Genomic DNA, 14,060 nt, shown 5'->3' with positions numbered 1-14,060 from the left:
GTACCCAGAGGCCACTGGCATGGGCCTCGATGGCCACCATATTCTCCGGACCTAAACACATGCGACTCCTCTTTGTGGGGCTATAATAAAGACAAGGTGTACAGCAATAACCCCAAAACCATTGCTGAGCTGAAAACAGGCAACCAGGAGGTCATCGACAGTATCGATGTTGCGACACTCCAGCTGTTCGTGCAGAACTTTGCTATTCATCTGCGCCACATCACCGCTAATGATGGCGGGCATATCGAACATGTTATAATCTAAATAAGAATATCTGTAGTGACGTTTACATGTTGAAAAAGGGGGTGCACGTCATAGTTCGTAACTAATTTACGTTTTTTTTCCATATAGTTCAATAATTGTCACCCTGTGTACTAGGCACTCTTCGGAGACTCCTGCTGGTAACAGCTGCAGAAAACGAGGTGGCAGAGTCGCGGAGTGGCTGAGGAAGAGTAGGCGGGGAGCTGGCGCGGAAGCCGTGGGACCGCCTAAGCACTCAGGGAAGCCAGCCAACAGGCTAGCTGCGCTGCTCATTACTCGTAAACAATGGACGCCGCCCCTATGGGTTCTTAGCGGCTCGGCTCGGTGAGGATCGCCGCGTTTAAGTGGGGTCTCAGATCAAATGCGCAGCCCCGGCCCGTCGCAGGCTTCGGCGGCCGAACGCGCGCCCCCATTGTCCCCGGGACGGGCGTCATTGTGCGCCGAGATGCCGTCGATGGCCTTTGTCGGCGGAGAGCAGGGGCGGCCTTTTTAACCCCGCCGGAGGGTCGAACAAATGGCCGGCTCCAGAGACAATCGCCGCTTTACGGCACTCCGCCGGCTGCTGCTGCGGCTGCGGTTGCGACGCCGACACCCCGCAGGCAGCACCTCGCACCTCCGAGCGTTGGCCCGCGCACGGCAGTTCAGGGCGCGGGGACTCCACATAAACGTCCTTTTCGTTTTCATTTATAACTCACGAGACCTGTTTCAGCACAGGTCAAAGGGGGCTCGGCTACAAGTGTCCTACGACCCCTCCCTCTTATCATTTCCAGACGAATGTCTGCAGGAAGCCATAGAGACCCCAGGAAAAACTGAATAAAACCAATTCTCCCCCTACGAAACGTTAGGAGCCTACATACCAACGGCCTTACATCGATTCCCCTCAGATCACCGAAGGTAGTGCTGTATGACTTTGCTAGGACTGCGGTCTGCCGAGCGCTGTTGGCAAGTGGCATGCACTCAGTTCTTGTAAGGCCAACTGAGGAGCTATTTGATTGATAAGTAGCGCCTCCGGGAGAGCGGTGTGCTGACCACACGCCCATCCAAATCCCCACCCAGTGACGCCTGTGAGCTGAGGATGACACGGCGGTAGGTCGGTACCCTTAGGCTTCGAGGTCTGTTCGGACGGTGTTCAGTTTACGACTCTACATAGCGTCAGTTCTGAGGTAACTACAGACAGACCATCAGTTCATTCGCACACTGGTAACAAAGGAAATGCTGGCCGCTGTGGAGGAGCGGTTGTAGGCGCTTCAGTCTGGAACCGCGTTGGTGCTACGGTCGCAGGTTCGAATCCTGCCTCGGGCATGGATATGTGTGTTGTCCTTACGTTAGTTAGGTTTAAGTAGTTCTAAGTTCTAGGGGACTGATGACCTCAGATGTTAAGTCCCACAGTGCTTAGAGCCATTTGAACCATTTAATAAAGCAAATCCTCTTCGCACAGCTTCAGTGCCCCTCGTCATGTATTTCTATACTGCACTTGTGCCCTGCTCCTTAGTTATTTATTGGACGTATTCCAATGTCTGTCGTCTCTTACAGTTTTTATTCTCTGCAGCACCTATAGTATCATGCAAATTCTTTGCTACTCTCATACACAAGTCCTACCATCCTGTCACTTCACTTTTTCATTGTTTCGCATATGTTTCCTGTAAAATTATGTAAAGGATTATTTTAATGTTGATGCCTCATTCTGAAGAGTTCTTGTTCATGTTATTAACTTCATGAACAGTTGTTCTCACTTTAATGACGATGTAAGGTGAAAAAGCTGAGCAGCTCCATCGCCCGACCCACAAAATTTGTTCTAAAGGGTGGTTATCACGAAGGAAATGGTCAGCCTGCATCAGTCTGATTTAGTTGACCTCACTACATATTTCAAATACGATTCAGGCTATAAATATTTATCATAAGTAACTGATGTGTGCTCCAAGTATACATTGGTTGCTCTCTAAAGTGTAAAACCTGTGTCGAGGTTGCAGATGCATTAAAAAATATTCCGAACCATTTACAAACGAGCATAAGTAATTTTGCAACACTCATTTCAGGAAGTTAATGCAGAAATACAAGATTAATCACCGTGCATCATTTTATACACTGGAGTGATTCAGTAGAACTCTGAAATGTGCTATGTTTAATCGTTTCTCAGCACAAGTTTATTTCAGATGGAATGATATCGTACAAGATGTAGTAAGTCAGTATATTACACAAAACACAGTACAATTGATATGTGAGCTGTAATCTTAAGAATAACAGCCTTTTGTCTGCGGTGTATAATGACACGAATGTGACAGATCCATGAACATCTAAACTGAAAGTCGACGATTATGTTAGAATTAGCAAACATAATACAATTCTCTATCACGTTTTCAGATCAAACGGTCTACCAAGATAATAAAAAAATCCAGCAGTTCAGGAAACAAACCCAAGAACATATCTTCTGGAAGATTACGTGCCATGACATGTACAAGGAGGTTTCTACAGAACAGAGCTACAGAAAATCAACCAGCCATTAACAAACCTACTTGAAAAGATCGTATTAAGCAAAGGAAACAAATCTCACGTGAAAAGATGCGTTTTATGAGAACACACAGTTCCTGGATTGTTTTGTAAGATAATGCATGATTAAGAACATCGCAGCATGCAGACAAGTGAAGAATAAGAAAATTTCAGCCTCAAAGGCAGACAATTATACAATTGCCACCACTGGATGAGAATGATGTCATGTCCCCTCACCCATTTTTCACAGTAAGCTGTATGTGTCCCTGATTCATTTCTATGGCAGTTAAAATACTGAGCTGCAAATTGGGAGTGCCAAATTAGCGTAACACAACTGGTTTACTAGGTCTCTGGTGTGTTTCGAAGAAAAGTGTGAGGACCTAAAACGCAGTTCAGACATTTAAGTGGACCATCTTTTATGGCATTAAGGTATCGAGTTGTGAGTTGGAGAGCTCAGTAAGTGGAACACCACTGGCTTAGAAGATCTCTGACTGGCCAGTTTCCAAGAAATGAGTGCAGCTTAAGGAGTTGCTAAATGTGATTGGTTGGGCTCATATGGCAGTAAAATACAAAGCTGCGACTGGAAAGTGAAATATGTGTAACTCAAATAGCCTAGAAAGGGAAGAAATACAGCCCAGTGTTGTGAAGAGGAGAGGATGAGAGAGTGGGGTGTTACTTATGAAAGGAGGAGGGGAGGCAAGAGGGAGGGGAAGAAAGGAGTGTTAGTAGGTGAGGATGATGGGAAGGGAGAGTGGGAGGGGAGGGGGGAATGAAGAAGTGTTTAATGGGAGTTTAAGATCAAATTTTATTTGGACTGCCCATTTCATTCATACTCGCCATAGAACAAAATAATCTCAAAGCATGGAACATCAATGTCAGTCGTTTCTCTCCAAAGAATAGTAGGATCCATGTTTTTCCACATGCAGTTAACAGAATAGGCAACAAAAGATAGAAGAGTCAAACTGAAGAGAGTTAAAAATTCGCTTGAGAGATAAAAATCAGGTTTAATGAGTTTTTAGTATTGCACATACAGACATTATGAGCAGTGAGTCCACGAAGCATTGTACATGTATGCAGAATACTTGGCTCAGCCATATTGGCTGTCAAGTTGACGTCATGCTGCTGAGCAAAATGGATCATGCTGGATGCTGGGCAGAATGTCCGAGCAGTGGAGGCAAGGATACGAACAAGCCCAGTGCAGAAATTCAAAGGACATGCCCACTGAGCAAATAAGATGACAAGGTGGCTGAATGTGTAAAATGGAAATATGATATATTCACTAAAAACACCGAAACTACTTACAGACACATTACATAACATCTAGAGCCTGATTTGCGATAGCAAGACAGTCTCAGTAAAATTATTAGCCATGTGTGTAAAATTACTAGATATTCCCCCACAGATCTGCCCACATATGTATCTGACACGTATATTGAATGCAACAGTACCTTCTCCTGTCTGTGTCCTTCTCTTCCTCCTTCTGTCGGCCCATCTTATTCTCCCATCTCTATCTCTTTATCTCCTCCTCCCCACTACTCCTGTCTCTTCATCTCCTCCTCCCCTTCTCTTTGTCCATTATCTCCACCCCCTCTCTGACCACATCTTCCTACCCCTCCCTCTGCCCATATCCTCCTCCCCATCTTCACATCCTCTCTTTTCCACTTGTCCACCATCTCTCTACATCTTTCACCTACCTCATGCATCTCCCCCTCCTACCCTCTGTTCATTTCTTGGTCCCCGTTGCTCTGTCCACCCCCTCCTCTATCCACCTCAACCTGTCCCCAGCTGTACTCATCAGCACATGTAGTCCCTGCAATACTGTTCAATACAAAAAGCCGTCACTACTGCCGTAACATACCTGTCATGCAGGGCAAGCTACACATCAGGGGCTTGAAAATCATTTACTTGCCCCTAATACACAGCCCACCATAGAAATAATTTCGGTAAAGCAACTGGGGTTCTATTCCAGCACAACATGCCTGTGATGTAGGGCAGCCTACATGTTGAGGCTTGGAATACCATTTATTGCCCCTGAGATGTAGTCTTCCCTACAAAACAGGTTGATTTCACAGGTCGACACCATTCCTACGCAACTAGCCTGTCATGCAGGGCACCCTATACATGAGGAGCTGGAAAAAACTCTTCTTTGTCCTGTATCTGCTCCTGTTGGGGCTAGGAGGCTATAAACACCACAGTGTTGATACTCATGAGACCTTCTGTTTCAGTATTAAATTTGGTTCAAATAGATGCAGAGGTTTGGGAGGGGGTCCCTGATATACACACATACACTCTGCTTTAGATTATTAACAATGTTATTAATGACTGAATCTAAAATTAATTATAAATTTTGTAGCTAATGGTACATAGGTGGAATGTATCCTAATGGCATGCCATTGTGAACATTTGCTGCCACCTATAGAATGAACAAGTCTCTGCTGTTGTTAAATAAATGAGTGAATATGTATAAATCGTTTAGGGACTATCATCCTCCACATGCACATGGATTATCGCCAGCATGAGAATCCCATCCTTTTACTATATCACTTCACCTAATTGTTTAATAATGGTTCATTAACTTTATGTATGTAATATTGTCATTTGACTAATATAGGACAGAAGCGCGATTATGTATAAATGAGTTCTAGTGACAAGCATCAGCATCAACTTTGGATACAATGAAGAAGATAAATACACCTGACTTTTAATGTTAATTGTAGAGAGAATATTTGAAGAAGAAATCATAAAATTTAATCAAGAATATTTAATGTGTATATTCAATGCTGTGTAAATTTTGTAATACATCTGATTTCATGGAAGGTGGTCAGGTTCAAAGACACAAAACTCTCTAAGGCAGTGATCATGTGACAAAGCTTTTAAACAGGCATACAAACTGGAGGGTGTTTTATCCTACTGCGATTGGATTCATAAGGCCTTCTGAAGATACTGTCCAGCCAGAGAACCACTTGGGTACAGGTGTATTTTTTCTGACTTAGAAATATATCATTGTCAACCAGTTAGATACTTACAACATATTTGGAAATCTGAATGCTGGTAAATGTAGAGCAACAGCCCAGTTATCAGTGACTTCAATATTTTCTGACGATGGTAAATTTTTAGCTGTTAAAGACCTGTATGCAGATATTGAACTTTGAAATTTTCGTTGCAGGTTTTAATGATTTTGTTGGTCAGCCCAATGCAGTTACTCCACTTTTGCTACTGTCTATGAATGCTTAGCTTGCACTACGCATTTACCATTCTGTGCTTTCTTGAACCAGTATTTTGTTAACAACGAATGTGAGACTATCATATGAACATAGATTTGTGTGAATTTGCTTGAATAAATGTATAGTCAAGAGTAACCTATGCTTTGTAGACCATTTAACAATCCTACAGCGTATTTCTTACTGTTTTTCGTTCAGTGATCATTATGCCTTTATTATTTACTTAATTATTTCACTATTGTCTTTGTTAAGCAATGTGCATCATCAGTGATTCATGTTTCTATAAGGGCCTAATGCAACTGTGCGTGATGGAACCTCTGTTGACTAGATGAGCCATATTAAGAAGTGTAAGGTCGCGTATTAGTCGTCTTCTGGTTGAGTAGCAAGTAATTGGTACTGACTGGGATTTTTGTTGTTCCCACAGGCTCCTAGAAGTTGCAAGGACTCTTTGTATAACTTCTCTTAGATACAATAGTTTTCGTATTACATTTCCAAATAACGGTAAGATATGTAACTCAAATTTACACAAGTGCATTATACTTATTTGAAATGTGAATACAATATCTTTAAAGCTACCTATTTAAACATGAATATAAATTTGTCATCTTGGGACACAAATGTCAACACGAAAAAACATGTGGTTGGGCAGTTGCGCATTAGCAGACCCTATTACAGGTGGGACAACGTCAAGGAAATAGAAGAAGAACAACAGAAAGACGTATGTCTTGTGTTTTGTCCGTTAAGGCGAACTTATAAAAAAATAATTTAAACACAAAAACTACTGTGCAGGGAGATAATTATTTCTTGAATGTAGAAGTAAAAGGCAATTTTTCATATCGTGTAACATGTGATTTTATTCACAATTTGGTTAAATGGATTTTCCTACATACCAAGGAATTCGACATGTCGTCACTCTATAAACAATTCTGTCTTTTTTGCACTAGAAGTAGCAGATGATTTGTAGGCAGTAGTAGAGTATTTTCAGGTTCTGTAATGTTGATAATTCTATGCCTTTACGAGAGACTTCGTACAGTGCATCCATACTGAACCAAACTCATAAACGAAACTGTCCAACAACTCGAGTCAAGTAAGTAGTTAGAACAATTTGTACCTCCGTGATTTTTGGTCAAACGCATATAAATTTGGCATGTGTTAACTCAGTAACACTGTAGTGCTATATTATATTCCTGGCATAATTTCAGAACCACAGAAAATAAATTATGTTCCAAGAAAATGAAAAATTTCCCGGATGGTACTTAAAATCACAGGCTGGTTAATCACCCGCCTCAGTACGGTCCAGTATCACAATCAAGTTACTTCCTTTTGTCACTCTTCCGAAAGCATCATTCATCACTCATTTTCAGACACTTCATTAAACAAAAGTCCGATAAGTAGTTAACTTTTCCACCTTCTTACGAATGGATAGACATTAGTTGTCACTCACCTAAAAGATAGGCAGGGAGTTGCAGGAATTCAGAAGCTATTATTGATCTAATTCCGTACACAGTAACTAATACTGCCGCGAGCTGTGCCGCTTGCAGAGTGGTGAAGCGGTGAGTGCTGCTGCCTGCCGTGCTACGGACCGCCGGTTCAAAACTGGTCACCACAAAATACTTGTTATATATTGTCTGTCACTACTGGAATGTTATCGAAATTTCTCGTGTTTGTAATGTTTAGATATTCTGTAACATGCGATATTTCTATAAATAGCAGTACTCTTCATCCAGGAGGCAGTTCTGTACTGTCTGTAATAAACGTGTTTTCAGTGCTAAGTATTGTACTTCACTTACAGCTCTGTCTTCGGATTTGGACTTGATTGTGGTAACGACGTGACATTGGTTGGTGGAGATGCTTCAAAACATCGCCATAACCGTGGTGCCAGTTAGGCAACGTAAAAGCCGTCAACTACTCGAGGCCAAGCATAACAGTATTCCCGGGATCCGTATATTCAGGAGACAGACAAATTCCAAAACAGCAATAAGTCAGCTTTACATCAGGCATCCGTCAGTGTTTTCTGAAGACGCTAGTCAGAACCTGACGAAACGGCGGAAGTGATACAATCGTGTCGCCAAATACAACGGATGGGAAGATGTAATGAATTTGGCAAATGTGTTCTTTCATGTGGACAGCAAAACCCCGCAGTGGTTCGAGATAACGAACAGAAGATCAATAGTCGGGAAACGTTTGGTGACAATCGAGAACAAGTCCAGTTTAGTGGCAGAATGATTAAAGAACAGGGCCTTCAGGATGATTTGGTACCTTTGTGTTTTCGAGGAAATTTTGAAACAAGTTTACTCATGTAGCCAACCGTTTGAGAATCTAAGTTCTCGCTGTACCTATGCGTCTGCCAGCGGCAATTTGCGAAGATGTGCTATCACTGCATGGAAGAATGTCTCTTTTACATTGTGAAGGATGTTTAGAATCTACCCGTATTATCACACCTGACTGCGCTGGCTTAACGATGGACAGAAAAACTTATTTTATCCTCCTTCCCAGTGACCGTTACATTCAAAAATATGTCTTTTTATCCGTTTTCTTAAGTATCGCATAATTCATATCCCCATTTTAGTGACTTATGACCTAAGATGTTGAGTCCCATAGTGCTCAGAGCCATTTGAACCCATTTTGGTGATTAGAAGGCTGATAATGTGTGTCATGAACATTTCATCGACATAACGCTTACAAATAATAATTTTCTGTGCCAGCTTGGGGCTGTTTATGAACACATTTGCCGGCCGCGGTGGTCTCGCGGTTCTAGGCGCGCAGTCCGGAACCGTGCAACTGCTACGGTCGCAGGTTCGAATTCTACCTCGGGCATGGATGTGTGTGATGTCCTTAGGTTAATTAGGTTTAAGTAGTTCTAAGTTCTAGGGGACTGATGACCATAGATGTTAAGTCCCATAGTGCTCAGAGCCATTTGCTTCTTTTCTGAGGAAGGCTTTGGCCAAAACCTAAGTGAACATTCTTTTCGTCGTGCCTGCCTGTTGGTAAGCGTGTGAGTAGCAATCTACCTGCTTCATATCAGAGTAATTCCGTCATGAAGTTTGTTGTAAATAACCCACTGCACTTCGTCGTGAAAAATGATGTACATTGCTAGGTGTCATGTGTAATTTTGAAATCTGAATCGATTGTGTGCGAACTGCGATGTTGTAAAGCTGTATTGCAGAAATTAGGTTATGATCTATGGCGTACACGAAGGCGCAGTAGCAGATAATGGTTAGCTGTGTTAAAGTGAGGAAGCACTTATAATGTTACGTTTCAAATGTAAAGTTTCAATTTATCGATGTGTTTAATTAAGATTATTATGTAATGATAACTGATCTTAGAAGGAGGAAGTGTAATGGAATCTTTTACTTACGTGACGAGGAATTATAAGATAATTTTTTGAAGTCACTCTTTTATTATTGCAGCGTCATTTTTCACCTACCTTTCTCTTACAGTTTTAAATTGATCACGTTTTTTTAAAACAATGGAAAAGGAACCAAATGTGTCCCGAAAATACTTCGATTTCCAACTAACAGAGAACTCATTGTACCTCATGAGTGTCTCAGTGTAGATATAGTAATTTGCAGCTTTAGCACAGCTTCACACAAGGCAGAAAAGTACAACAACGCGTTACTCAGATTTGCAAACAGTAGAGGTAAGGATTAAATATTTTTAAGCATTCAGTTCAGTAAGGGTCAACTTCTTTCTTACTGAGACGTTTTTATTTTTTGCGTTCTATATCATTTTCAGTTCTGGGATCTGGGATCAATTTTGCAAAACTATTTATCGTAGATTTTATGTCAAAGTTCATTATTCAGGCATTTCATACTATTCAAAATTATTGCAGTCAGATTGTTAACTTTTACAGTGTGAAAGACTTCACTTTACATCACAACATTTAATTATTATTACAGTGCAGCTTTGCCATTACATTACCACAGTACAAGTTTCATTACGACAGTTCATTTATTATTACAGCTCAGACCTTACAGTCAGAAACAGTACTTCAGTCTGTTTTTTTATTTAGATAACTTTCAACACAGTTACAATATCAGAAGAAAAAAAAAAGAGATTTATTACGTCACATTAAGGTTGTCTGCAGTACAAACAGGAATTCGGAATGCTGCAACCAAATCTTTTGATCACTTACCCAGTGATATGAAGTGCCTGACAGACAGCAAATCAAAATTTAAAACTAAAGTGAAAACGTTTCTCTTCGACAAATATTTCTTCTCCGCAGAGGACTATCTATTATTGTAATGTGTAAATGGTGATGGACAGGAAATACGGACATCGATCTGTCTTTAACTAAAAAACAAAAAACTAATAAACGATGAGCTTTGGGGCATAGTTACAAAAAAAAATTGCTTCTATTATGAACTTACACATTACACATCATTATGATTTATCGTGCAAATGATACAAGGAACACGAAACTATCGTTGGCGTATCATAAATCATGGAATAGGCTTACGTACTTCGTCAACCTCAAAATGAAATTCAAAAGTAAAATGAAACAGATGATCAAAGTAGACGTACATTCCAATTGTGATGTTTGGCTATTCCTGAAAACTGACAGAGTTACTGGCGATAAATATTCCAGAAAAAGAAGCAAATAAGTCAATGTTGGAAAGCTAGACCTATATGTTACTCAGGTTAGGCTATCATTACTAAAAAAATGACTTACATACATGTTAAAGTAAAACATCCGTTTTGAGATCCAAGCGTTTGAGTCATTATGGTTTTTTAACCCTGTAAGCTGCTCTTATTGGTCACACACTGAATGGCGCATCGTAGGGAAGATTTCAAAGCGAGAAGATGTGCAAACTACAAAGAGACTAATGCATTAATTAAATAAAACAATCTCTTTTCTGCATGGTGGTATACTTCTGTGCAGTTCTGTTTCCTTTGACATTTCAATAATAGTTCACTTTGTTAACATACACAAGACACAGTAGCATGCCTTGCCTCTTTCCTCACTGCACACATTTATGAACTAACAAAGAACACGTAGGTACGTTTTCTGCAAACCTGAACATTAAGAATGTTGCGCATACCAGTTGAAAGCTGAAAATGTAACGATGAAAAAGCAGTTCCAGTGAGCAAACAAGCATTGGTTTCGGAGTTCAGCTTCATTTGCTATCGATAAATATACAGTGAAAGTGGAATTAAACGTATTACGAAGACATCCTTTTCTCGCCACATCCTTCTCTTCTTGTTTATTCGAAATACATGAACAAAAAACAAGTTACATTCTCGAGGCCGAATGTGTCCTATTGCTAGAGCAAATACGTTTTCAAAAACAGGAAAACGTTCGAAACTGTCTTCATGACATTATGTTACTAGTGTAAACACTGTGAGTTTTAGCATTTAAAACAGTTGTTGCGCGCACACAACAGAAATATGAACAAGAAGAAATCGTAAACAGGAGTCTGCAAATGTTTTGGGCCTCTTACAGCGTAAGTCTAAAGCGCCATCTCCCTTCTTCTTTTATCTCCACGTTCGTAACATAGGTTTAACAAAAGGGTGCGTATACAGTGTAATAGAAGTTGACAATAATCTAAAATCCATACCAAATTTGTCTTTCTTCAGTTCCCTAAGGACCCTGGGAGGTACGAAACAGTACACTACAACATACTTTATTTACGATTCTCTTCTAACGCACAGACATTTACTGATTAACGTTATTTTCTTTTAAGAACAAAAAAATAGCTAGTAAACAGCAGAAGACCTGGTCTTTTACTAAAAGACATCGTGTAGCTATCCAACAACGTTCTGTTCGCTACACTTACAGCAAACTCACTAAATGTGAAACGCGTAAAACTTGTATAGAATTTCATACCCACGTTACTTAACGTATCAAATAAACTACCACAAGTGTAGCTGAAGAGAAAACCACACAGTTGTTGTAATAAAACGTCAAAGGTAATAAAACTCTTTCAGAAACTCGTTTTTGAAATGGCGCTACCTCTGAGCTACAAATTGGATGAATCTTTAACTCAGTCGTCTTTTGAATGAAAAGTAATTACACTTACAAAAAGATTAATGTGTCAGAAAGTCGAGTGATGTATAAGAATCCGTGAGTCATTAGACTCTACACAAAATATTTTCGTGTCAGTAAAAGTGGTCATCATAATAAAGAGCAGACAACTTTAGAAATATATGCTTCTCACGCATAAAATACCGAGTTTATATTCTATGGCTTTCAGCAGAGTTAACTACAGTTATACACATGTTCGAAAGTATTTCCTTATGAGCAAGCTGTAGCGGATCCCACCGAATGAGTGCGATTCGGCACTATTTACATTTACTTCTCTTGACTGAAACGCTAAAGCATAATAATTATTTGTAGCCGGCCGAAGTGGCCGTGCGGTTCTAGGCGATGCAGTCAGGAACCGCGAGACCGCTACGGTCGCAGGTTTGAATCCTCCCTCGGGCATGGATGTGTGCGATGTCCTTAGGTTAGTTAGGTTCAACTAGTTCTAAGTTCTAGGGGACTGATGACCTCAGAAGTTGAGTCCCATAGTGCTCAGAGCCAGTTAAACCAATTATTTGTGTAGTTAAGTATAAATATGTGATTCTTCAATTTCTCCAGGCGTATTTTATGATAAAATAAATATCGGGTGAACAGCCTGGTATGAGTGTGCGTAGGACACAATATTTCGGCAATCGACGACGTTCTCATCATCAGGTGCGCTGATGTACTGACCTACATCAGCGCACCTGATGATGGGAACGTGGTCGATTGCCGAAATATTGTGTCCTATGCACACTCATACCAGGATTTTCACCCGAGATTTATTTCAAGTATAAATACAATTAAAAACAGACATTAATCTTGCAGGTGGCTTTCTCACCGATATTTACTATTGAAATTTCGAGAGAGAGTGCTCCGTTAAGAGTCAGACAACACATAACTTCGTCCCATATACGAGGAGAAAATTTGAATAATTAGAGCCAACACAGAGGCTTACCAGCAATGATTCTTCCCACACACTGTTCCGAGTGGAACAGGGTTGGAGGGCTCAGTTAGTGGTACAAAAAGTACCCTTTGCCACGTGCCAGTAGGCGGCTTGCGGAGTATGATGTCGACGTAGATGCTGGTTGTCCTCGTGTCGTTCCAACTGTCGTGCGATGAGAACTTCCACAGCAGTGAGTGTCGTAACAGATTGTGTTACTACTGTGTCTCGCTAACAAACACAGATGTGAAACGCCGACTACAGGAAAGCGAGGTGGATGAGAGGGCCGGAGGGACGGCCGGCTGCTGCGACAGGCAGTTACAGGCAGCCGGGCGACCACCGCCAGCGGAGGGTGGTTGGGGGCGGCAGGCTGGGGGCGGAGGGAAGATCCGACCACGGGCCGCGCGGCTGATCCGCGTTAATATCGCGGCGCGCGCCACCTTATTACGAGTATAATAACGGCACGCGACGGGACGCGCTCCGTATTCAGCCGAGACACGGGGCCGTGCGGAGCCGCCGCCTCCGCCGCCTCCGCCGCCCCCGGGGGGCCGCGATATTAGCTGCGCCGCCTCCAGCTGCGAGCCGGGCTCGGGCGTCGCAACCTGCCGCCCGGGAAATGAAACTCGCCGCCACATTTGCGAAACAAAATTATTTTGTAAAGCAGACGCCTGCGAAATATCACCGGCAGCAGAACCCCTGCCAGCTGCGTACACTTGATGGTGGTCTGCAGGTTACCATTATTTTTCCCTTACGCGCGCAGGGATTACAGTACTGCGGCAGCTGGTTTCACTTTGGATTACGTCTTCTGACTGCGAGATTCAAACTAGGAGAAAATTAATGAAAACAGCAAATTACTAATTGGTAGAACATGAGGACTGTACTCCTCCACTATATTCCACACGTACAAAATGGTGATCCAATTCATCCTCTCCTATGTCAAAGCTGCACGGACACCTGCTCCACCAAAGTTGTAAATCACTCCCTCTAAATCCTCGATCGCCGTCCACTCCACCTCGGGTTCATCATGCTTTTATCTTCCCCCACAAGGATCCGTTATTATCTCATAAAATACTCTCGTCTCCTCAGACACACTGAACACCTTCATACATCCTACATCAAGGCCTACCTCATCTCCGATAAATATTTT

At 41.7% G+C, this 14,060-nt stretch overlaps 1 protein-coding gene across 1 annotated transcript; it reads right to left on the bottom strand.

The window, feature by feature from the left end:
• Window positions 1-618: 618 nt before the first annotated feature.
• Window positions 619-13,548, bottom strand: LOC124795541 (homeobox protein Hox-D11-like). Its single transcript, XM_047259614.1, has 4 exons — window positions 13,236-13,548; window positions 2,986-3,047; window positions 808-931; window positions 619-746 (listed from the first exon to the last, which is right to left on the bottom strand). Exons 1-4 carry the CDS (start codon window positions 13,546-13,548, stop codon window positions 619-621), a joined length of 627 nt encoding a protein of 208 aa, XP_047115570.1.
• Window positions 13,549-14,060: the final 512 nt, after the last annotated feature.

Source organism: Schistocerca piceifrons, chromosome 4, assembly GCF_021461385.2.
Source record: "Schistocerca piceifrons isolate TAMUIC-IGC-003096 chromosome 4, iqSchPice1.1, whole genome shotgun sequence".
Lineage (NCBI taxonomy): Eukaryota > Metazoa > Arthropoda > Insecta > Orthoptera > Acrididae > Schistocerca > Schistocerca piceifrons.
The sequence above is the reverse complement of the archived record's forward strand: the minus strand, read 5'-3'. Positions and strand labels throughout refer to the sequence as shown.